This window comes from Paralichthys olivaceus, chromosome 8, assembly GCF_024713975.1.
Source record: "Paralichthys olivaceus isolate ysfri-2021 chromosome 8, ASM2471397v2, whole genome shotgun sequence".
In the NCBI taxonomy this organism is placed as follows: Eukaryota; Metazoa; Chordata; class Actinopteri; order Pleuronectiformes; family Paralichthyidae; genus Paralichthys; species Paralichthys olivaceus.
Genome location: NC_091100.1, coordinates 807,893 through 834,102, shown reverse-complemented (window position 1 = coordinate 834,102; position 26,210 = coordinate 807,893). Strand labels below are relative to the sequence as shown.

At 43.4% G+C, this 26,210-nt stretch overlaps 1 protein-coding gene across 4 annotated transcripts in view; it reads left to right on the top strand.

Moving 5' to 3' along the window:
* Positions 1 to 26,210, top strand: part of ttbk1a (tau tubulin kinase 1a) — a 34,087-nt gene that overhangs the window by 6,467 nt on the left and 1,410 nt on the right. For 3 of the 4 annotated variants that reach the window (XM_069530232.1, XM_069530230.1, XM_069530231.1), the window contains 14 exons: positions 975 to 1,133; positions 1,888 to 2,035; positions 3,787 to 3,860; positions 4,303 to 4,443; positions 4,580 to 4,684; positions 7,715 to 7,780; positions 8,219 to 8,311; positions 8,634 to 8,759; positions 8,845 to 8,999; positions 9,304 to 9,514; positions 9,626 to 9,798; positions 9,926 to 10,266; positions 10,444 to 10,625; positions 24,674 to 26,127. In XM_069530232.1, the coding sequence (XP_069386333.1) occupies positions 1,026 to 1,133; positions 1,888 to 2,035; positions 3,787 to 3,860; positions 4,303 to 4,443; positions 4,580 to 4,684; positions 7,715 to 7,780; positions 8,219 to 8,311; positions 8,634 to 8,759; positions 8,845 to 8,999; positions 9,304 to 9,514; positions 9,626 to 9,798; positions 9,926 to 10,266; positions 10,444 to 10,625; positions 24,674 to 26,127 (3,377 nt within the window). In that variant the 5' untranslated portion in view covers positions 975 to 1,025. Of the gene's footprint in view, positions 1 to 974; positions 1,134 to 1,887; positions 2,036 to 3,786; positions 3,861 to 4,302; positions 4,444 to 4,579; positions 4,685 to 7,167; positions 7,238 to 7,714; positions 7,781 to 8,218; positions 8,312 to 8,633; positions 8,760 to 8,844; positions 9,000 to 9,303; positions 9,515 to 9,625; positions 9,799 to 9,925; positions 10,267 to 10,443; positions 10,626 to 24,673; positions 26,128 to 26,210 lie in introns of all 4 variants that reach the window. The other variant, XM_069530233.1, reaches the window with a different exon arrangement.

Genomic DNA, 26,210 nt, shown 5'->3' with positions numbered 1-26,210 from the left:
CCAGTCTTTATGCTAAGCTAAGCTAATTGTCTGGTTGAAGGATCATGTTTTAAGAACAATTTAACTGATGGTGACAAAAATATTGAGTGCATTTCCCAAACTGTCAAATTGTTCTGAGGTTTAAGTTCAGTGTCTTTTTGTCGAGTTTGAAAGTCATGACGTCTGTGGATCACGTGTTCTGGTATCAGACGTCTGTGGATCACGTGTTCTGGTATCAGACGTCTGTGGATCACATGTTCTCATATCAGACGTCTGTGGATCACATGTTCTCATATCAGACGTCTGTGGATCACGTGTTCTGGTATCAGACGTCTGTGGATCACGTGTTCTGGTATCAGACGTCTGTGGGATCACGTGTTCTCATATCAGACGTCTGTGGATCACGTGTTCTTGTAGATCACGTGTTCTTGTAGGATCACGTGTTCTGGTATCAGACGTCTGTGGATCACGTGTTCTGGTATCAGACGTCTGTGGATCACGTGTTCTCGTATCAGACGTCTGTGGATCACGTGTTCTGGTATCAGACGTCTGTGGATCACGTGTTCCTCTGCGTGTTCCTGTTGTAAGTTGGGATGATTGATTGAAACCAACCTGTTCTGGTCCCTGATGGTTTGGTCGTGTTGATGACGGCATCGAACCTGCGGCTGTGGTTACAATGAGAGCAGAGTGCCCGACTGCTTCCTCTGCAGACATGATATTTGCTCCAGTTACTGCAAATACCATCACACCCCCTGACCCCTGACCCTTGACCCCCCCACCAGCCTGTAGCTTGATCCAGCTGAAGAATGGCTTCTAACGGCAGTCGGCCATCTTTAATGCCTGTTATTAAACTGGACTGATGACACGGAGCTGCGGTTCGACTGAAGTCTCCCAACAACAAGACCTTTATTCACTAGTCTCTGTTGCTTTCCTTCCTCCTTCCTCCTTCCTCCCTTCCTTCCTCCCTTCCTTCCTCCCTTCCTTCCTCCTCTCAGATAAATGGCTCTTTTAAGTTGGGAGCTGCTCGTGTTCTGTCTGGCTGGCAGATGCAGTGCCTAGTCCCCAGCCTCCAGGACAACGCCAACATGAACGGGACGTCGGAGCAGGCCGACATCCTGCCGCCCAACTGCATGGTCAAGGACCGATGGAAAGTGGTGAGTCAGGAAACCTCCACATCCTGAGGTTGCTCTACAGAAGCGTTCTCATCATTTCTTTTTTAAGAATATGTCTGTCAAATAATATTCTTCCCGCTTTGTTATTATTTTAATATATTTATAGTTGAGTATTTGTTTGTTTCATGACATAAACAAACACTGTGCTTTAAACTGCATTTCTTATCTTTTGGTTTTTATATTGTTTTTTTAACTTAAGTTTGAAGTTGTATCATTTCAGTCCTTGATTATTAATTTGTTAAGTTCAGGAGTGAAAGAGCTGATTTATATAAAAATCTCAGCTGAGCTTCTGAAATATAAAGTTACATAACGCAGCTCCAGTTTCAGCCAATCACGTCCCAGAGTGGAGCCTGCGGCCCGTTTGCACTTCACTGATCAATTTACTGTGTTCACGGAACCACTGCACACACACACACACACACACACACACACACTCACACACACACACACACACACACACATACACACACACACAACATGAGTAATATCTAGATGAATGAAATGAAGTGTGGATAAAAGAAAATGGAAGGTAGGAGGCAAAGTGAACAGAGATAAGGAGAAGAGGAGGAGGAATGAAAAGAAAGATAAAACAAAGGGATCAGAGGGAGAGAGAAAGGACGAGACTGAAGAACTTCTCTCATTCCTGACGTTGCTTTATTGATCTACTGACGGGGCTGAGGCTCTGCAGTTGAATCCTGAGGTTCTGAGGGTTTGGGTTCTGTCCTGCGTGTCCCAGCTGAAGAAGATCGGCGGGGGCGGGTTCGGGGAGATCTACGAGGCCTTGGACCTGCTGACGCGGGAGAACGTGGCGCTGAAGGTGGAGTCGGCCCAGCAACCCAAACAGGTGCTGAAGATGGAGGTGGCGGTGCTGAAGAAGCTGCAGGGTGAGAGAGCGACCACACCTCCAACTCTCTGAGTCACCGAGGAAGTACTCCAGTCACATAAGTACACAGCATGTGAAGTACTCCAGTCACATAAGAACAGAGCATGTGAAGTACTCCAGTCACATAAGTACACAGCATGTGAAGTACTCCAGTCACATAAGTACACAGCATGTGAAGTACTCCAGTCACATAAGTACACAGCATGTGAAGTACTCCAGTCACATAGGTACACAGCATGTGAAGTACTCCAGTGACTTAAGTACACAGCATGTGAAGTACTCCAGTCACATAAGTACACAGCATGTGAAGTACTCCAGTCACATAAGTACACAACATGTGAAGTACTCCAGTCACATAAGTACACAGCATGTGAAGTACTCCAGTGACTTAAGTACACAGCATGTGAAGTACTCCAGTCACATAAGTACACAGCATGTGAAGTACTCCAGTCACATAAGTACACAGCATGTGAAGTACTCCAGTCACATAAGTACACAGCATGTGAAGTACTCCAGTCACATAGGTACACAGCATGTGAAGTACTCCAGTGACTTAAGTACACAGCATGTGAAGTACTCCAGTCACATAAGTACACAGCATGTGAAGTACTCCAGTCACATAAGTACACAACATGTGAAGTACTCCAGTCACATAAGTACACAGCATGTGAAGTACTCCAGTGACTTAAGTACACAGCATGTGAAGTACTCCAGTCACATAAGTACACAGCATGTGAAGTACTCCAGTCACATAAGTACACAGCATGTGAAGTACTCCAGTCACATAAGTACACAGCATGTGAAGTACTCCAGTCACATAAGTACACAGCATGTGAAGTACTCCAGTCACATAAGTACACAGCATGTGAAGTACTCCTGTGACTTAAGTACACAGTATGTGAAGTACTCCAGTTACATAAGTACACAGCATGTGAAGTACTCCAGTTACATAAGTACACAGCATGTGAAGTACTCCAGTCACATAAGTACACAGCATGTGAAGTACTCCAGTCACATAAGAACACAACATGTGAAGTACTCCAGTCACATAAGTACACAGCATGTGAAGTACTCCAGTGACTTAAGTACACAACATGTGAAGTACTCCAGTCACATAAGTACACAGCATGTGAAGTACTCCAGTCACATAAGTACACAGCATGTGAAGTACTCCAGTCACATAAGTACACAGCATGTGAAGTACTCCAGTCACATAAGTACACAACATGTGAAGTACTCCAGTCACATAAGTACACAACATGTGAAGTACTCCAGTCACATAAGTACACAGCATGTGAAGTACTCCAGTCACATAAGTACACAGCATGTGAAGTACTCCAGTCACATAAGTACACAACATGTGAAGTACTCCAGTCACATAAGTACACAGCATGTGAAGTACTCCAGTCACATAAGTACACAGCATGTGAAGTACTCCAGTCACATAAGTACACAGCATGTGAAGTACTCCTGTGACTTAAGTACACAGTATGTGAAGTACTCCAGTTACATAAGTACACAGCATGTGAAGTACTCCAGTGACTTAAGTACACAACATGTGAAGTACTCCAGTCACATAAGTACACAGCATGTGAAGTACTTCAGTCACATAAGTACACAGCATGTGAAGTACTCCGGTGACTTAAGACGGGATGTGAAGTACTCCAGTCACATAAGTACACAGCATGTGAAGTACTCCGGTGACTTAAGACGGGATGTGAGTTTTGAACCTTTGATTCTTTTCGTTCTCAGGTAAAAACCACGTCTGTAAGTTTATTGGCTGCGGAAGAAACGACAAATTCAACTACGTGGTGATGCAGCTTCAGGTGAGTCAAGCGTGTGATTGACAGGTGCCAGAGGCTTCATGTTGCCCGCCTCGCTCTTGTGAACACGATTTCTCAACAACGCCTCGAGGGAATTTCTTCACATTTGCTGCAAATATTTTCTTTGGACTCGAGGATGAACTGAGTCGATTGTGGTGGTCGGAGGTCAAAGGTCAAGGTCACGGTGACCTCATGTTCCTGTAAATGTGATATTTCAGGACTGTTGAGGAAACATTACGTCATAATTCACTTTGGTGACCTGATTAGACTCTGGTGGTCAAAGGGTCGCTCCGACCTCGCCACTGTATCAGGAACATCTCCAGGGAATTCTTTTCAATTTGGCACACATGTTCGCTCGGACCTGTTGACGACAGCTTGTTAACTTCCACCACTTCCACAACCTGGATTAGTCTTTGTGTGAGCGTCCGTGTGTTTGTGGTCGCAGGGTCGAAACCTGGCCGACCTGCGGAGGAGTCAGCCCAGAGGAACCTTCACCATGAGCACCACCCTGCGGCTCGGGAAGCAGATCCTGGAGTCCATCGAGGCCATCCACTCAGTGGGCTTCCTGCACCGAGACATCAAACCGGTACGATGACGCCTGTCGCACTGTTGATTTGTTTCTTCCTAAGCGGAGGGTGACAATAAACAGGAAGTTGATTTAAAGGATTTGACACCTGGGCTGCGAACAAATCACAAATCAATTGCGTTGTTGTTCTCCACAGTCGAACTTTGCGATGGGCCGGCTTCCCTCCACCTACAGGAAGTGCTATATGTTGGACTTCGGTCTGGCGCGTCAGTACACCAACACCACCGGAGAGGTCCGACCGGTAAGAAACTTCATCCACAATGGATCTCATTCACAAACAGTTCTTAAGAAGAATGTTTTTCTCAAAACACACTTACGCAGTTTTTAGGAAAATTCTGAGATTCACCGATGTTTTTTAAAATCTGGGATTTGTTCTCATGTAAGAACAGAATCTACACTGAAGAGAACTCTTCTGTAGAATACTCATGTTATTGTGTGTTCTACTTTAAGTTCTACAGTTGTTTACTCAGATTTATAAAAGTTAAGAGAGACAAAGTTTTAAAGAACACAAGAAATCTGAATAAACAGAACATTTCTAGCTTATATTTGTTTGTTCTTTTTAATTTCTAGTTGATTAAATGATAATAAATCAATATGAAAAAAGATTTGATTGACAGCTCAATAAATAATAAGATAGAAATTTTAGTACAGTTAAAATTATAATTATAATGTAATTCAATTTGGTGTTTGTATCTGAAGACCATGAGACATGTGTTAACATTTAAATGTATATTTTCTATATTTTCATAATTCGTTTGATAATTTCCTGGAATCAGATTTATATATTGTCTTCTTAACGAAACACAAACTGTTCTCTCTGTTTTCCTCTCGTGTTTTTTATTCAGCTTCTTTAAAAGAGGAACACTGAAGAATTAGAGGCTGAAATAAATGTGGCAGACGGACGTTCGGGGTGTGTTTACTGCATTGCAGCACATGAGTCCACAGAGCGTCCGTGATTCAATAATAAATTCTGTTAATCATTGATCAGATATCTGAAAGATCCTGATGCTGAATTTTGCAGTTTTCTAGATAGGAAAATACTTTTATTGTGAAAGGGTGTTAAACAGTGTTGGTCAGGTCTGCTGGACTCTCTCTCTCTCTCTCTCTCTCTCTCTCTCTCTTCTCATTCATTGTCCATGTCTCTCTATCTAACTGAGCTATTTTTAGCTTAGTGAGTACGTCAGCTGCTTCCACCGTCAAACTCCTCATAGTCTTCCTCCTCTTCCTCTCTCCTCTTCTCCTCTCTTCTCCTCCTCCCCCTCTCCTCTCCCCTCCTCTCCTCTTCTTCTCCTCCTCCCCCTCTCCTCTCCTCTCCTCCCCACCTTCGCCTCCTCATCCTCTCCTCTCCTCCCCCTCTTCCTCATCCTCTCCTCTCCTCCCCCTCTTCCTCTCCTCTCCTCGCCTCCCCACCTTCACCTCCTCATCCTCTCCTCCCCCTCTCCTCCCCCTCTCCTCTCCCCTCCTCTCCTCTCTTCTCCTCCTCCCCCTCTCCTCTCCTCTTCCTCTCTTCCTCCTGCAGTGTTGTGTTGCGTCTGTTGCAGTGAGATGAATATTTGATGCTCTTGCGTCAGTGGGCGTCAGACTTTAGTCTCTCACTCTCTCTCTCTCTCTCTCTGTCCTCTCCTCCACCCATTGTTTCCCAGTGTCTCCCTCTCACTCTCTCTCTCTCTCTCTCGCTCTGTCTCTCCAGCTGAGTCAGCTTCAGGAGAGGATCGCCCTCTCTTCTTCTCTCTCTCTGTCACTCTACCCCTCCCCCCTTCTCTCTTTCTCTCTCCCTCTCTGAAAGAGTGACATCAGCTCTGGTCAAACAGGAAGTCCTCTCAGCTTCCACAGGAACATCTGTCTGCAGAGCAGAATTCATTAAAGCTGGTTGAGAGATGAGAAGAACGAGGGATGAGTTCCTGTTGGTTAAACAGATGGTTTGAGGAAGCGGAGCCAGAATAAAGTCGTCAAACTGCAAAAATTATTGAAAAGATTCCAGATGAGCCACTGTGGGCGTGGCTGGAGGTGGAGTCATTGAGAAAACACCGAGTCATGATGTGGTGCAGACGGGCCGCAGCCAAACCGCCTCCGTTATTTCCTGTTGGTCAGGAAGTCAATGATCCAGTTGAGGGCGGGGCTTGGCGTGCAGGGTGATCTCTCTGGGCTGTTCGCCTGAAGCTGCTCTGAGACTCGGCTGATGAATAAATCATCTGGATGGAATAAATAGATCTAAACCCGAACGTCAGCAAACACAGCGCCTCCACCTGGACTTAATGTTTAGTGCTCTGTCATTTAAATCTCGGAGAAGCTCATTCACTGAAAATAAAAGCTCCCACATCCATGTGAGAGTTTTTACTTTTTTTGCCTCCACAGAAATGAAACAGAACTTTTATGGGATTTAAGAATCTGCACTTTCCTCCGATTTCTGATGAACTCGATGTTTCACCTTTTTATTTTCAGACTTAACATTTCTAAACGTTTTCTCCAACGACTGTTCTCAGAAGAGAATCGTCTCCCTGATATCTTTGTATTTAACGTGGTGTTCGAAGGTTTCCCTCCTCGTTGTATATGTAGAGTTTGAGTTTGCATGACGCTCGGTCTGTATTGATCATTGATCAGTCATCAGTTCTTTTATCTATGATTTATGGTCTGTGATGTTTCTGTTGCTTTGTTTTGAAATGTGTGTTTTTATTTTCATCCTTTTACGTTTCAGTGTTGTGTGTTTTTTTGTGTTTCTTACAGTTCCTTTGGACTTATGATTTTGACGTGCATGCCTCCCGTTTCTCCATCATCTCCATGGTTACCCAGGGATGTGAGTGGTTTCTATAGCAACAGACGGGTCACAACAGAATCACCAGCCAAGTGTTTTATGATAAAAATAAATCATTTTCTTTATTTATCACTTCTTTACTGAGTGACATTCTAGTTTTGTCACGATTTGTTGTTTTTGTCAAGTGATTGTTGCTGTAATACTCATTTCAGCCACCGGAGACGTGAGCTGCACCACCTCAGTCTAAATGGGATGATCAGGATTTAGAATTTTTAAACAAAAGAACAATATGAAGAAAAAGATGGAAAAATGTAATTTAAAAATTACTTTGCACTCATGATGTTAACGTCTGTCTTTACTTTTTATTTGTTTGGTGCCAGATTTGCAAGATTTTAATTAGTTTGAATAATGTGTGTTTTTTATTTGTTGAGCAGCAGGAGGTCATTTAGAAATCTAAGATGAGTTAAGATGAAGAAGCTTCCCGATGACTCACTAACGTTGTTTTGTGGTTGTGTTCAGCCGAGGACTGTGGCAGGTTTCAGAGGGACGGTCCGCTACGCTTCAGTCAACGCTCATAAAAACAAGGTCGGTGCCATTTTCTGAAACATGTGAGAAATATGGACGCCCACTCCGCCCAGCGTCATTATGATGAGAAATGTCGTCAGAATAATGACTTAATATCTAATAACTATGTCATCATTTAAAGTATTTATTATATTATATTATATATGATTTTATTTTATATGTTATTATAGCAACAAAGTTTGGATTTAAATTAATAAAATAAGTTTTTTACTTCCAAAGAAGAATCCCTGTTTGTTGCTGACAAATGATGAGAATGTCCCATCGAAGACTTTCACAAATCTAATGACGTATTTTTTAAATGTTTTTAACTCGAATATCTGACGCACTTTAAAAATCATCGGAAAAAAAGTGGATCAAAAACACAGAACTTCCCTTAAACTGCTGAATCAGAAGCGTCATCGTCAGACTCTACATTTCCCGCTGTGTGTGCTCCTCCAGGAGATGGGTCGTCATGATGACCTGTGGTCATTGTTTTACATGTTGGTGGAGTTCGCTGTAGGACAGTTGCCATGGCGAAAGATCAAAGATAAGGTAACGCCATCGAGAACTAACTCCACACACACAAACAACAGGTCAACAACTAAATGACACAACTGTGACTTGTGAACACCAGGTGGCGTTACAGTTATTTCTCAGTCAATTCTGAAGTTAGTTCTGAGTTCTGAATTATTTTGGCAGTGTTTCTTAAAGCTCTTGATTTTGCCTTTATATTCCACTTGAATCTGTTTTTTTCAATGTGTCTTGAAAATTCATTTTCACGAGTTGATTGTTATTTTGCTGTAGATGAAATATCACAAACTGTAAATAAAGCCTCGGCTGCAGCTGAGAGTGTTTTTTGTTCTTTTTATTCCAGGAACAAGTCGGTCAGATCAAGGAGCGGTACGACCATCGGATGCTGCTCAAACACATGCCTTCAGAGTTTAATATCTTCCTGGACCATGTCCTGGCCCTGGACTACTACACCAAACCAGACTACCAGGTACACACTGTAAGACGGACTGGGCGGTCTGCCTGCGGCGCGTCCTTACCTCAGGTTAACGAGTTTGTCTCTTCTGTCTGTCCAGCTGCTGATGTCGGTGTTCGAGAACAGCATGAAGGAGCGAATCATCACAGAGAACGAGCCTTTCGACTGGGAGAAGGGAGGGGGCGACGTCACGCTGTCGACCAGTGCGTCCACCCAACCACAGCACAACACCCGACCCACCGCCGCCATGGTGGGGTAAGAACCAATTAACCAAACCACGATTAGTGACGCCTGCAAAACCAGAGCTGAGCGTTATTATTCAGCATAATGTCCGACACTGTTTAACTTGATGTCGCTGCGTTCCCGCATCTCAGACTATCAAAATAAGACCCCAGACTATCAAAATAAGACAGGCATTAATAAACTATTCCTCAAACTGTTCTCACATCAGTCTGACTGTGTCTTAGTAAATGATGTCGACTGTTTGTTGAAGCGAGCAGAATAAATAAAGCGTACGACACATTCTAACACCTGCGTACGGACGGTTACCGCTCCACAGAGCCATCGTGACGCCAGTTCCTGGAGATCTTCAGCGGGAGAACACAGATGATTTTCTGCAGGACAAACATCTCAGTGATCAGGAGAACGCCCCCCCGGCCCCACCCAGTCGACCCCCTGGGGAGACGGGTGTCCAGCAGACCGGAGAGACGGGAGAAGCCTGGGAGGACACTGACTTCAACCGCAACAGACTCAGGATCAGCCTGAACAAGGTCTGAAGTGTCCAGTGTTGGTTGTGAGCTGGATGTTTGTGCTGGTGTAATCAGTCACTGGAAAAGTAAAAGTCAACTATGAATTATTTCTGTCATGCTGTCGTTCTTCAGGGGGCTCAGGAGGAGGAGGTGGGTCGGGCGGTGTGTCCGGTATCGCCAGTTCGAGGCGGAGCTCCAGAGTCACCGACAGGTCAGGGTCGGTCTTTACGGTATCGCCGGGTCAACAGCCCTGAATCTGACCGGCTGTCTGCTGCCGAGGGTCGGGTCGACGGCTACGGACAGAGGTGACGTTAATCTGTTGCACTGCAGGAGGTTTCACTTTTCATTTAGATTCTGAAAACACTGTCCTCACTGTCTTCAGCAAATTAAGAGTAACAATAGTCTCTTCATGTCTGTCTGTGTGTCCTCCAGGTCTAGGATGGACATCCTCGGCTCCCCGTCTCGTCACGTCTACTCCTCCCAACCTGCACAGATGCTGTCCATCGACCCTGGTTGCCGCGGGGATCGACAGGTCAGTGGTCGCCAGGAGGTTTCGGTGGCGTCCGTCGACCAGGAGGCGCACAGCAACGCTTTCATCCGCTCTGTACCACTGGCCGAGGAAGAGGACTTTGACAGTAAAGAGTGGGTGATCATCGACAAAGAGACGGAGTTACGAGACTTCCAACCAACCACTTCAGGGACGACTGATGAGGAGCCGGAGGAGCTGCGTCCCCTAGAGGAGCAGGAGGAGCGGAGGAGGCTCAGGGCAGCAGGTAACAGACTCTGCTTACGCCAGAAGGCTAGCTAGCAACATGGTTCTGCTCTAAGCTGACGCAAACCTCTTGGAGTCCCAAAACCAAATCACAAAACACGAAGTAATCTAGTGAACATTTACGTTCAGTTAAGTCCGTTGCCACCACCACCCGCTTTACACCCTGTTCCTTCTGCAGGAGGGGAACTGGTGGTTCGTCCAAAGACTCACACCCGGGAAAGCAGCCGAGGGATGCTAACGCTAACGGAGGAGGAGGCGTCGAGGAGGAGTGGTGGGAGCCCCGCCCAGTCACCCTGTCACTCGCTGCCATCGGGACGCCCCCGTCGGAGAGAGTCGGAACCCACTGGACCTCAAAGACCGGTAAGAGAACCAGCCAGCCAATCCGAGGAGAGCTGAGCTCCGCCGGCATGTTGGGGGACAGATGAGCGGCGTGGACGGCCGCTGTTCACATTCATGCCTCTGACGACGAGCTGTCTATACCTGACACGGTCGTTACGAGGCGCTGCTCCATTCATCTGTCGTCAACATACAGCACAAAGGGATAGTTCAACCACAAACGAAAATACAGGGCGGGGGGGTGAAGTGTTTGAGTTGAAAACTTGGTGTAAATGAGGCCGTGTCCAGTCCAAAATGAATTTCGGGGCTTGTGGACACTTGATGACACCACACGAGCAGAATGGAGGCACGTTGTGTTTTTTCTGTTGGTTCATTACGTCGCCTTGGCTGCATCACTGTTTACCCCTGAGACTCAAACACGTCACCCCCCCCCCCCCTCCATCATAGGGGTGAAAAGATAATGGTCTGATTTTCATTTTTCGGTGAACTATCCCTTTAAAGGAGAAATCCAGCTTGATCTGAGGTTCTGCTGATTTCCAGGTTTCTCTTCTTCGGCTTCCAGCTGCATTTTTACTCCACGTCAGTGTCTTTAACTGTCCTGAGACAAATCAGGAGGTAAAAGCAGCATTTTTCCCTCAAGGTGTAAATCCACACTGCTGCAGTGGAGCTGCTGAACTGTGTCTAACTGAAAACAGTTACGTCAGTTCTTCATGTAAGTTTTGTTTAGTTCATTATCACAGGAGGAGATGCTCATATCTTCATTTCATTGCCTTAAATAATGATGAGTCAGCTCTGTATTTGTTTGAGATCATCGAAGCTGTTGATACAGAATGACGTTACCTCTGTGTAACAGTACTTTCTTCATTGTGTATTTTAATTTCATTTCCTTCAGAGTAATTTATTATTATTGCCTCACTAGTTAAAATGCCTTGAGATCATGTATACTGGGGTATGGTGCGAAAAAAAAGTTCTCTGAAACTGGATGTTTTGAATGAAGAAATATTGAATCAAATAATTATTTAACGAGAGTAAGAATCTGTCCTTTACTTATCTGCACCTATAGTGAAGCTTCATTTCAGGATGGAGTTGTAAGCAGCCGTTTGACCACTTTTGATTTGCTGTTGAAGATAATGAGGAAAAACTCCTGCAGGAGTTTGTTCGCAGATGAACGTCTGTCACATGTAGTCGTTGTGTTCAAAGTCCAGCAGCCAAAACCTCCCCTCTATAAAGTGAACTGTTCTAAATATTCACCACGAGACAAAGACCATATCATCTCCTCAAGATCTACGGAATCATTCTGTCGTGCGCATGTAAAGGAGCCGACGTTAGCATTGTCAGAAACGTTCATCAAACTTCCTTCGTTAACTCCCAGTGCGTCTCATCACTTCCGATAACCAAAGTCTCAGGGTTATCTGTAGTTAAATGAAAATCACAGATTCATCTTAAAATGTCAGGATCACAAACACTGATGAAGAAACTGTGAAGAAAGTACAGATGCTATTAGAACAGAAGCTAACACCACTCTTTAGTATCCAGGTGGTTTTGAATAGTTTTAACCGTGTTGACTGAATTAAACCCGACCTGACGTGTTTGGTTCAGTTGGTTAAACATTTTCACCCTGATGATGCAAATGGTTTGACACATAAAAGCCTGTCGTCGTCGTCGTCCCGCTGAGTGAAAGGCGCTGCCATCTTTTCCTCGTCTTTGGAGCTGAGTTTTAATCTTTCTCCCATTTCTTTCTCTGTGGTTTAATTCTGAATGAGTGAATGTGAAACGGCTGCAGCTGCCAAACACGTCCGGCAGCCATGATGTTAATATGTCACGATGCTGATGGTGTTTCATCCTCGGTTGCTCTGCTGTGTTTTCTCTGGTTCACTGACACACACACACACACACACACACACACACACACACACACACACACACACAAACATTTTCCTGATCCTGACTGAGTTAGATTTCTGTTCACGATGGTGAACAATAAGAAATGTATTCTAAACAAACGGGTTAAAGAAAGAAGACCTGTCTCCCAGGAGCTAGCGTCCATATTGACGCATGGTTTACGTCCAGAACCAACGTTCACTGGAGGTGAGAGTCTGACTTTCTGTCCTGTCACGTGCCTGAAATTTACAGCCCATAAGCTTAATTTTTCACGAACCATATCCAGTTGCCCGCCCACAACACGATCGTGCCTCAATGCCACGTGCAGATAAGTTATCCATGAATGTAATCCAGAGTTTTGCAGAATGCCGATGTTCTTCTCTGGCTCTTCTCGAAAGCTATGATGTGTGGGAACAACTGATTTGGTGAGATTCTGTTGGTTTGGAAATTTCAGAATCATACTAATTGTGTGTTCCAAGAACTGTAGACGTGACTCAATGACAAAAGCAGCTTCTCACACAGTCCAGCAGAGGCTCACGGTGGACAGAGGGACGGTTCCTTTGCAGGCGGGAGAGAAATGTGTTAGTCGGGAGGAAAGTGATGCAAACCGGGTTCAGGGGCAGCTGGTGACTACTAGATTGTCTCATTTTGAAAGCTCCTTCAAACGCGTCTGTGTCCACTCCCAAGTAACGAACAATCCCACCTCCTTCATGGGCTAACATATCCCAGGATTCATTGTGTGTCAGAGACAAAGCTAACATGCTATGAGGGTGGCTGAGCGACATGAAGTGCAGCAGCTCAAAGTAGGTAGAGTTGCAACGGTAAGAGCGAGACAAGCAGATGATGGAAACAGGAAATCCATAAATCCATAAATCAGAACGTGTTGTCATTTCGGTTTGGCCTTCAGCAAATCCTTCGTAGCCTGAGTCCTGTGAAGAACGCAGCCTCGAGAAAAGTCTCCTTCAGTAACATAGACGAGGCCTCTGCGTCGACTGGTTGATCCGAGAGGAGGTGTGGTGCTTTTGGTACACAGCCAACGTTAGCTAGCTTTAGCAGCTGTTTACCAATTTAGCCAAAAGGTTCAGCATCAAACTTCTGTCTAATCGCCAACGTCTGCCTCCAGTTGTGGAAAGTCACGTCAGTCGATGCTTCAGCAGAGATTAGTTTGGAGAAACGTGTCGTTTCTGAGGTCGTGGTTTGACACACTTCCTGCTCGGTGTCCTTCAGTTGTTTCTTGAGACAGTTTTGTCTTTGGTTGCTGGAATTCCTTGTGATTTCTGTGACTTGGATCTCTCGCTGTCAATCAAAGATTTTTACCTCACGCTGCGTAAATCGCAGCTTTATTTTATTCAAACAAAGTCTCGAGTGTCTCTTTAACCTTTGTTCATGAATTCATGTGAAAAAACTGGAAGCCATACATAACACTTTCATAGTGGCACCGACAGCCTGTCCAAATCCTAAAACCTGTCCAGTTTTATGATCCTTGACAGAAGACCAGGATTTGGAAACAGTATAAAATAATCAGGCCGTTCATTTTCAAGGTTTTATTCAGGTTTAGATGTAAGAGCGTCCTGCTGCTCGGCCACATACATAACACACAGTATTTGTCACCTCTACCATATTTGTTCATCATGTAGAAGAAGTCAGTTGTATATTGTTCATATGACTCCAAGGTTTTCAATCAATGTTTCAGTTGAAAGGAAAAAGAAAAAAGACGAACCGAGAGTTTAGTGTTTTGTCAAATGAACACAGAGGCTCCAAGTCCCAAAAGATAGTGTTTTTTAATCTTTCAGGACTTCTGGGCCTCCAGCAATTAAAGAGGAAGGTATGACAAGACAATTTATGGAAACACTGATAGTGCTGAATATTTATATTTGTTTTTACAGTTTAATCTAGAAAAACACCCACAAAGAGTCATTTATGTGCTAAATGATAAAAAGATGAACTAATAAAACTAATAAAACAGTAACCAGGTTTATCTCTTTGTCATTGAGGACCAAACCTGACACATTCATGAAAAAGTATAAATGAAAATGTTTAACTGATCTTTTAATGGACACTAAAAGAATAAAGCTGCAGTGTTGTATCACACCCACAACATCCTGATGAGTCTTCTCGGCAGTGGAGCTCGGTTTGTCCTGTGGGTGGCGCCAAAGGGAAGATCATGGATCTATTCTTAAATCTTATATCTCAAAGGTTCATCCTGAAGGGACCAGGAATTTATCAGGACATTTAATTACATTAGATGTTTTAAAAAAAAAATCCTGTGTGTGCTTGTGTATTTTATGTCCTGATGGTGGCGCTACAGAAAAGGTCAGGGGGTGTGTTCACCAGAATCCTATGGGATTGAACCACTGGGGAGTCTGACTATGCACAGCTGGTTTCAGGGAACATTAATGTGGATTTCTGAATTTCACATTTGTTTTTACATTATGTTGAAATCTTGGGATTGGCACTAATTTTCCTTGAGCAGTGATTTATTGATTATTTTCATTTTCTTTATCCATTTATGCTTTTTGGTTGAATTATACATTTATGTGACCATTTTAATTTCTCATGCACTCATATATGTATTCACTAATAAGTCAGGTTTGGTCCTCCATACAGGCTGGATGTTACTCCGTCACCTCTGATATTTCACTTTAAGGCCTCGTCACAGCTGACACGTGTGCACGCGTCCTTTTAAACGATACTTAAGCCGCGAGCTCTGCTTCCATTTGATTTGATTTTTCGAGCCGTCACCAGTAGACTCAGAGCGAGCTCTCCTCCACCGCCAACCACCGAGGACTGCCATTCTCTTTTTTTACTCCTCTCCAATTCTTCCCCCCTCCCCTCTCCCTCCACATAACTACTGACGCCTTTGCCCCCAACCTATCGCTTTAAAAGTACACAGTATGTCGAGTTTGACTCACCTGAGGAGACAGAGAACAGAGCGAGGGTGCCATTGGGACAACACGAGAAGAAATAAAGTGATGTTTCGGGGTAAGCACAGTTTAGGAATAGTCCTTTACCTCTGTTCTCTCACTCACTTTCTGTTCCTCCTCTTCCTTTTCCTTCTGTTCAGACAATCCCCCTGGTTTTCCTCCGTTGTGTGTCTGTGTTTTGTGTGCTTGATGACTCCATCTCTCTTTTGTGTTCCCCGTTTCTGTTTTCTTTTTTTTTTGCATCTCCAGTGGTAATGAATCATTTATTCCTTCAGAAATCAAACAGCTCAAAGTGTGAAGTTGTGCAGCCTCAGACTGTTGTAGACTCAGACTGTAGATTCACTTTGTGCTCGTGCTGGTGACTTTGTCCTTTTAAAGTGCTTCTTTGTGGGGGAAGATATTTTCATCACCATTTGTGCAGCTAGTCTGACCAATGCCACACAGCTAACAGCTCAACTGTTAACTTTTTCATACTGTAGCTTGTGAGTAGCATCTTGTAGCTGTGACTGTAGTTTACACTAACACTCCCTCAGCTTCTCTCCCAGGCCCCTCCCCTCATGACCTTTGACCAATCAGCTGCAGGCTTTAGATGTGTGAGAGCACCAATTAGCTCTCTCCTTTCTAACGTCTGGTCAGGGGAAGGAGACGAGGGCAGGAAGTCAAATCTGAGTGTTGGGGTGTAGCCATAGAAAAACATAGCATTTCATTTTTATTACACAGGGTCTGTTTACATTTATTAACCTCCTCCCCTCCCCCCCTCTGATTGGTCTGTTTGCAGTTGGATGATGACAGACACCAACCACGGCCCAATCAGCTGAGGAGGCTGGCCTCCTACGTCTTCTCCTCCTCCACCCTGGAGACGGAGCAGTATCCCCACGGCGGAGGTAGCTTCATTCAGAGGAGCCGCTCGGCCGAGAGCAGCCCCGCCCACATCACCGCCACCGCGGCCTCGGCCCGGCGGCGGCACGCCGGCACTCTGCCAGCCCCCGGCAGCCCGCGGAGCAGACACTCTGTCCTGAACGTGTCCAGGACGCAGCTGCAGCAGATGTTAGCGAAGCTCATGAACAAGAACAGCAGCTGAGACGACTGAGAGACTCAAACATACACATACATGTCAAATACACTGATACACACACACACACACACACACACATATATATATATATATATATATATATATATATATATATATGCAGGGTTGGTCAAACCATTTTTGTGTCCCGGGACAGAATTAGTCCCCCTTGCCCCCCACTGCACCCTGGTCCTCCCGACATACAAACTGTACTTAACTGTTTGTGTACTGAGGAGTTAACTGATTATTGATCTATTTGAAAATGAATCAATGAATATATTATGTTAAATATATTTGATATAATATATTTAATACATGAAATATAATATGTATATATGTACAGTATATATATATATATATATATACAAAATATTAGATAATTCAAATTACAGATACAAATCTGTTTACAAATGCCCTTCACAGAGTCCAAAGTGACATTTTTAATCAAACTCCCTGATTTTATTAATGAGTCAACAAAACCAGTAAGTTAAAAAGTTAATTTGCAGATGAAAGGCCTCTGGTGGTTTAGTTTACTTCAGACCAGCTCTGCATATACAAACTTCGGACTGTATATAAAGAGGATTAGTGACTGTAAATCAAGATGGACGACACGTCTCCACTTCATCCTACAATCGACCAATCAGCGTCAGCTGTCAATCATGACGTCTCCGCCTGTTTTTATATCATCAAATAACTAATTAAAACCAAACTGATCAGAAACACTTGAACAAAGATCAGCGAGATAAGAACGAGCTGAAATGACAGAATAATTTATTTAACAGTTTAGTCCATGTCCCATCTGCTAACATGGAGAAGGAGGGTTTATGAACTATACTGCAGCCAGCCACCAGGGGGAGATAGACACGGTGTGGCTTCACTTTTCGCTGGGCCGTCATGTCGTCCATCGTTATTTACAGTAATACAAACACATACATGAATATGCACATGTATGAAACAGCACACTGAGAGACGGACAATAACCGCACACACTACTTCAACACACCAAGCCATAACACACACACACACACACACACACACACACATTCACGTAGCTCTACCACCGACCTTTCAAGCAGAGGAACTGAAGAAGAGGATGAAAGTGCTGACGACAGGAAATGTTTTCCATGCAATAAACTCTAACTCTCTGCGAACCTGATTTGCACACGCCACAGATCTGGCAAACTGGTGGGAAAAAGTGAAACGGAATATTTCCTTCTTGTTTCTGTGAGAGTATGATGCAGAGTGGAGCTGCTGACAGACTGTTAAGCTTTACAGTGTTTGTGCATTTTATTCATTTTCGAAACGCTTTTCCTGCTGAAACGAAGGAGCGATTGTCGAGGAATGCAGGTCGTCCCGACGATCGAGTTTTTGCACCGAGACTTCGGAGTCGGCGTCTCCCCGTCCCGTTCATCCCGTCCACCGAGCAATACACCGACACCGCTTCACGCCACGTCTTCACCGACCCAAACGTCCTGTGTCATTAAATGTTGTGTGTGAAGAGAAAGTGTGAGTTTTCTCTGTGAACAGGTTGAAGCTGCGATCACTGATCAATCGCTCTGATCTCAGCCCCGGAGCGTAAACAAGAAAAATAAGAACAAAAAAAAAAACAAAATCAGCAACGCTTGAAAAAAACAAAATACAAAATAAGCTTTTCATAAAATAACTTAATAAAAACCCTGAACAAAACATTTTACTAAATAAATTCACAAGTCCAAAAATATGACAACAACAAATTAAATGGCATCACAATACTCATTTTATATGAATGTTTCAATATAACTTCAGAACATCATGACTGGACAGAAAATAAACTATACAACATTCAACCCAAGGAAAAAAGTAAAAACGTCTTTCACAACGTCCGACAAAAGTTTTGCTAATTTTGTAGCAAATCTTAATTGTAAGAGTGAAATGATTCCTGAATATTTATCCTTCGAATTTGTTTTGCACGTTTAATTTTGCACATCATAAGGTTTCCACGGTCGGTATTAGCCCACAGACGGAGCTCTTTGGTTTAACTCACCCTGTGTCTGTTTAGTGAATTCATTTATTGAATTTTTATGTTTCTCTTTTTTTAAATCAAAGTTTTACGATAGGTAGGGGACTGCAAATGGTGGCAGAGCTCTGTGTCTGGAGGGGGACGTCAGTGCTATCGGCTGTTGATAGAACAGTCGTTTTAAAAAGTCCGTTTGTCGTGTGATTGTTGCGTCTGTGGTTCTCCACCATGAGGTTCCTATTAGTAGTTTTTAGTCAAATATTTCAACAGTTATTGAACAGACTACCAGGTCTTTTATTACAGATATCCATGTTTCCCAGAGGATGTATCCTCATAACCTTGAGGCTCATCTGAGTTTTTGTTTTGTGCCATCATCAGGTCAACATCTTAATTTGTTAAATACATTAGTTTTTGACCAATTACTTTGTTTTAATTGGTTTTTCAGTTTTCTGTTTCAACCAGGAGACAATAAAAAGCAAACCGACACATCATCCTCCCAGTAGAGGCACTTTGTTGTGTCAACCTAATGATAATAATTAAGTCATAATCTCAAGATAACGAGCTCAAAACAACTTTCAGAAACCATTGAAGCTACAGCCAGTCGTCTTGGTGATTTGAAGTCTTTACCATCAAAACCTGCATCGTTGTATTGGAGGTAAATCCAGGTCTTCCGGGGGACAAGGTCGATCCTGAGATTTGTTTTATGTTGTGTTTCCGTCGGTGGAGATACTGAAAAATAAGCATTGAAGCTTCTTGCCTTAAAGGTCCATCAGATTGTTGGTTTGGGTTGTCTTGTTCGTTAACGTCTTTCTCTGCTGATCGAGGTGGAATGATGAGTCATCGAGTGTGACCAGATAAAAACTGAGCTTCATTGCGTTTTCCTGTTTCTGACTTCTTGTCATGTTTTTAGATCAGAGTCTAATTTCCATCGTGCTTCCTCTTACATCGCGATTTTCCGACCGCTGGACTTTTACTGTTGCACTTTATCACCGAGTCAACCTGAGAGGATTATTTAGATTCAAAACACAGATGCAATAAGTGAAATGTGGGATGTTTTAACAAAAACTCACATGACATGTTTTTTCCCAACCTTTTTCAAATCACATCGGATTTTAGATTTGATTTTGTCTCGGCAGTCTTTGGGTTCAGGTCAAGTTATACTAAGTCCACGCTACACAACTTTCGGTCTTGTGTTCGGGTGTCGTGCAGAGTGGCGACAGGGTCTTTCACCAGTAGAATCCCTTACGTGTACCCTCGCCTCATCCTCTGCTCTGATTGGCTGGAGATGGCTGCAGTTGTCGCGGCTGATGTCCAACAGGATGGAAATCTGATCAGAGTCTGGGATGCTCTTCTTTAAAGATTAACGTTAACGTTTGCCAATCGGGGGCTTCTGTCTGCGACTTTTAAAACCAGTAGGAAACACTAGAGACACAGTAAGCGACCGGCAAAAAACATGTAGTGTGAACCAGGCTTAATATGTCTGCTCTGCTCTAATTGGCTGCAGTAGTCACGAATTGGTCAACATATCTAGCTGCTAGAAATCTAGTCTAAGGTGGTAACTTGACAGCGAGCGATAGCGATTGGCGCCTGATGATCAAAAGCTGATTTGGTTCCGATCCGGGGCTTTTGTCTGTGAATTTCAGCGAGTGGAAAATCAGGCAGAAAAAACGTGCAGTGTTAATTCTGCCTTATGAACCATGCACATAGATTTCTAAACTTAGAGCCTGCACATTTACACACTCACTGTTTTTTGTATCCATGCATTTGTTATGACGGCTCATTGCGCGCTGAGACTTGAGCGATGACGACCAAACAATCATCCCTGACCGAAGTGGAACCAATGACTGCCTGACAGAAAGAAAATCAATCTAATGGAAAATTTAACAAAAATAAGGAGCAGGAAAGAAAAGTGATTGATGGGATAATGAATAAAAATCCCACAGTGGCTCCAGAAGAGCAGAGTGAGGGATTCTACAGAGCCACTCGTCACTTTCTCCACTTCACATGCAATGAGACGGAATCACTTTATAGCCACTACCTGTTATATTGCAAAGGGCATGCATAGTAAATGTAGCCAGGGTCTGTTTCATTGCTGTGATGATTTCTGTGTAGTTTGTTGGTCTGAGTAAAAGTGTGTTACCATGGCCACGAAGTTTCCCGATAGTAAAAATAAAGAAACCTGCGAACATCCCACATCCAATGACCAAACTGTGAAAATCGGCAGTTATGGGTGAAGATTCAGAGACGGAGGGTGTGAAATGGGGAAAGAAAGATTTTTGTTGTCATAGGCTTTTGAAGGACGTCCTAATTTTTGTGAAAATATTCCTTTATTGAGCCTGAAGTGTGAGAATTATTAGCTCAATTGGTCTTTCAGTTCCCTGTTTAAAAAATACCTCCACAAATACTTATACTAGAAAAAGAACTTCCAAGATCTTTAGCTCTTCAAAGCCTCTGGATTTTGAAGGTCCGTCTCTGTGGCTATTGTAAATGTCAGTGTAGTTTCTATGCAACTTTTCAACGACAAAATGAAAAGAAAATAACAGTCATCAAAACAAACAGCAGCAAGTGATTTTAATCAAAATTGAATCAAGAAGTTTGAGATTTGTCACGTGACATCAGCGAAAAGATCTTCACACATTATCCGTTTTCATTTTGACACTACAGGACTAAAACCCTACGAATCAGCAACAAGATAAAAATCAGGACGCGTTCCGACAGATGGAGGTTTTCATTAAATACATGTCTATGGTTGGTTCTTCACTATGTTACGACAACACCGTTGCGATGGATGAGTGTTGAGTAGTTTTATATTTGAACGCTGCTGCTGAGCGACAAACCAAAGCAGCTGTTTTTTTGGGTTTGTTGCTTTAAATGTCATTCAGACGACCTTCTATTCAAAGTCCAAGCTGTGTCTCCTCCACATTCACAACGTTTTTCCTAAATCTCGCCACATGAGACTCGCTAGGACGGCCATTTTGTGCAATGGAAGCAAATCTCTTGCTTCCTAAAAGTGTAAAAGGGCTACATTAACTAAATATGCACCACCTGCTGTTTCATTAAGCTTCTACCTTAGGCGTTAGCATTAGCTTAGCCTGAGCAGGACTTGTGTGTCAGTGCTGAGGCTCATTACAGCTCCAGTTTGATTTCATGCTGCTTTATGCTAACTTCAGGACGTCCTGCCTGTTTTTATATGTATCATAGCGTTAGAGTACAACTACTTAGAGAATGTATGACGTCTGCTAGCTGCTAACTCTGAACTTTGTTTTGCACGCCTGCAAAATGATTCACCTACCGTACAAGATTGTCACTGATACGTGTTTTGTCCTGTTCCGCCATGAACGCAGCGCCACCTTCAGTTAAAAACAGGCCATGGAATTCTCTGTGCTTATCGAGCTGAGGAAAAAACAAACATCTGCAGCATTAATGACAGCGTGTCGTACCTAAAGACTGTTTACCGACTGTCGCCACTCTTTGCATGAGATCTACTGTTAGTACGACACACCTCTGACTGTAATATGACTAAAAACACCACTGTACTGTAATTACAACAAAAACAGTGAATATACACCTCCGACTGAAAAACGTCTGTGATGTTTCTCTGTAAATAATTCACACCATTACGAGAGGGGATACTCACGGATCAGAGCTGTCGAGTCCGTCGCTGACTTTAAAATCTCAACAAGCAGCAGCAGGAGTCGTTTTTAACCCTGATCACAGAATCCATAATTCATCACATCGTCTTTTATTCTGCTGATGTGACATTTTAAAGTTTTGTTTCAGCATCATGATGCTGTTAAAACATTTTCTAAGCAATATTTATTTTTAAAACAAGTCTCATTTTTGCTGTTTTTCACATAATTCCCATCTACCATGTTAAAAATTACAGCTTCACTGCAAAGACACCAATGAAACTGATGTGAATATTAGTGAAAAATCACTGTGAATATTCAGCAAATCCATGCTGGATTTAAGCAGGTTCACAGATCAACTTCAGCTTCATTCACTTCCCATGGTTTGTCGGAATTCAGACCTTTACATGTGAAGTGCAAGACACGGAATTCTTTCAAGGCCGACAGCACTTAACAAACGAAATGTGCTGTCAAAGGCCTGTAATTGCTTCTGGTGCTGTGATCATGTTTGTATAGTGACTCTAGGATTCACTTAATGAAATTTCCCAAATTAGCATATTGACGGAAGCACTGCGCTTGTGAACAGAAAGAAAACATTCAATTTAAATTAGTTTGGAGCGTCGTGTGAGTCTAAGCTGCGAATCATGTTATTCAACCCAAAATATACTGTACATGTTCGTCTGATTTCAATTGGATTCATTAGAAACTTGTAAAGTGATTTAAAGAAAACCTGGAAATGTAACTGAGCTGTTGATCAGAAGTTCCTGATATGAAGAAATGTGATATTTAAATTTACTGCTGTGGTCAAACCAGAAATTAGACAAATTTTTTCTTAGCCCCTGAAAAATCGTTTATTTTTATTAAAAACAAAACTCAATTTCATCAATACTGTGAATTTGAAGCTTTCCTGTCTTTACAGTTTTCTTTGCCCTTCGGTCAGTGAGTGTGGATTTACCAGAAACTGTTAAAAATGTTTTAACACAAAACATTTATACCTCATGAATCACGCAGTAGAATTATATTAATGTTAAAAAACTATGCCCCTTCCCCGACATATTTAATTGCATATTTGATATGTTAGTGCTGAATTCTATAAATAACAGGGTGATATTGTACAGATAAGGTACAGACATTGTGTCTTTAGAGATGAACACTCGTGTCCATGTTAGCTATGTTTGGACTGTATGCCACATTCACTACTTTATTAATCCATTTAAACTATCACATGAAATCACTTGTGTCTCAGAGGAACATTCAGACGTGGAGAAGACGAAGATCAGTTTCATGTCTGTGTCACGCAACAGGAAAGTTTGGCTTCGTGAAGCACAAAGACTGAAGCAGCGGGAAATTTGTAGCTCATCTTTTACTTTTACATAATTCTGATTATAATTAAAACAACTGGTCTAGTTGATTAGCTTAAATTTAGCTAGGCTACTGTCTGACAAGGTAGGCACAGAGGAGAAGGTATAATATGTTTTCTATTTCTACATCTATTCTAAACTATATAATGTACAATTTGGTCAAAAGTGAATTTGTTTTCTCTTTTAACAGCTGCGTTTCCCCCTGCTTCCAGTCTAAATTTGTGCTAAGCTAGGCTAAACACATCTTGGACCTACGGCTGTACTAGTTAAAACTTTCTCATCCGACCACAAAAACAAGAATTTCATAAAATGTCTGAATGTTCCTTCAAAGTTTTTGCAATAAAAGCAGGGTGTCTGTCGTTGAGGCAAAGATCGAACAGTGTTAGTTCAGTGTGATGATCCGTGAGTGTCTTTCACGTGTACTATACATGTTAGCGTTTCTTTTCTATCACATTATGATTGTACAGTTCTGCTTGTATAATTTAAAGCATGTATTTTAAACTTTTTGTAAATCCAACTGATAACTGTAAATATACAGAAATGTAGAAAGTCAATAGGTTTGCAGTTAATCTCTAATAGCATGATCATTAGCGGGGTTTAGTCTGTACAGGCTCTATGTTAAATCTTTATGAAAGGAAACACTTGAAATTCACCTGATATCAGACTGCGTGCTGTCTAAGGATAAACTCTGCAAAGCATTTTTTTTGTGCCTTTTATATCAATGTATGTAATCTAGACAATCTTGAAAAGCTTGTGTACAACCAAAATGACATTAAAATGGTTTTGGGGGCAAATACATCAGTTCCTGTGGTCTTTCTTAGAGAGACCACACTGAGGAGTGATGCACACGTGACCTTCTTCTGAAGCACTTTTCTTTAGTAATCATAACAGCAGCTTTAAAAAAATATGTGGCTGGTAGAAGTCGGAAAGTGATACCAATCAAATCACCCAAAAAATTGTTTTTATTGCACAAAGACTTGTTCCTCGATTTTTTTATAATGTTGATGTAGCATCAGTAGGACTGAGGTGATGAGATTCGGAAACACCCCTCATATGGTTTGATTGGTCGTCCACGTTGAACATGTACAAGCTGCTATTAAGTACGAGAGTTCATGCACTGTGATATCAGTAAACTCCTTACATCATGTTTCTGTTCAGTCTGTTCAATGTTGTGTTGTTGACTCACTTATTGTTCACTTTTGTTTTCAGGTGTTATCACCCATGGAGCAGAGCATCCCGTTGCCGCCCTCCCCAGACTACAGGACAAAGGGCCAGAGCGACGAGAAGGAGCATTTCCACATCCTTCCTCAGCTCCAGGCCAAGAGGGCGGACTTCCTCATGGTAGTGCTCACTGGTACTTTGCCTCAGCGCAGGAGCTTTGTTACACCAGATGAAGAAGAAGTCCCAGAACCTCCAGGGCCAAAGGATGACGATGTCACAAAGAGTGAGTCCAACAGCGAGGCCAGTCAGAAAAGCACTGAACGCAGCCAGGAAGCTGCGCCCTCCACACTCATGGCCGAGGACCAGAGGGCCCAACGAGAGCATGCCTCAGCTGCTGATGCAGACCCGGACTTGGAGGACGCGTCCAAAACTCTTGTCCTCTTCTCTCCTGGAGACACTCGCAAGTCTCCTTCTGGTGGTGATCATTTGCTAGAAGGCGAGTTGGCCACACCATGTACCCTCAATTCCCGTAATGACCGCCTCCTGGTTGGGGAGGCAATTCAGCCTGAACCTTCGGAAACTGGACGTTTGTCCCCAGCTCTCAGGTCAGACTTGAGGCCTTCCACTCCCATCGCTCCTGCATCACCGCCCTTCACCAAAGTAGAGCGAACTTTCATCCATATTGCAGAGACGTCCCACCTCAACGTCATGTCTTCCAACGGTCACTCAGCCAAGGAGAGTGACCGGGAAGTCTTAGCCATCATGAAGGACTCCACTGTAGAGGATTACTCTCGTGAGCAGGGAGGACCATCAGTGATAGAAGATTCTCCAGAGGTGCCAGACCAAACTCCACCAGTTGACAAACACTCCAAAACTGAGAGTGGTATGTCACCTGTCCTGGCCCAGTCTTTGGAACCTGTCCCAGAAGCAATGTCACCAGCTCATGAATATAAAGATCTGTCACAGGAACCTAAGAAACAGCAAGCACCCAGTGAAGAAGCTGCCAAGCTTCAGACAACAGTATCAGAACTAACGGCTGCCATTAAGCCCAGAATCCGCAGCCTAATCCCAGTACTGATTACTGAAGAGGACTCCGGCTCAGAGAAGTCCTCCTCCCTCTCGGCTCGGGCTCGGCTTAAGCAGCGGGCCAGGCAGCTAGACTTAGCCCGTCTGCTGGTCCAGAAACAACAGGGTCGCTGGATAAGGGGGAGGATGCTGTCTGGGACATCATCATCGCTGTCCTCTGGGGACGATGAGCGTCGGAGGGCCTCTGAAACTCTGTCCACCACAGGCTCAGAAGAGGACACGCATACCTCGGACGAATCCAGGAGGAGCTTGCGCCTCAAACCGACTGACGAGAAAGGTTCCAAGGAGACTCCGAGCAGGATCCCCAGGCCCGTCACACCCATAAAGAGGCCTCCGGGGGGGCTTGCTGCTACTTCTCCTTCCCCTCTTTCCTTGCCAGACTCCAGCACTAAAGGAGCTCCATCCTTGGCTAATGGGTATAATTCTCTTCCTCCCTTTTTGTGTACTAAAAATTTTCATTTTGAATTTTGCAATATAACACCCCCAATTTACTCTTTTG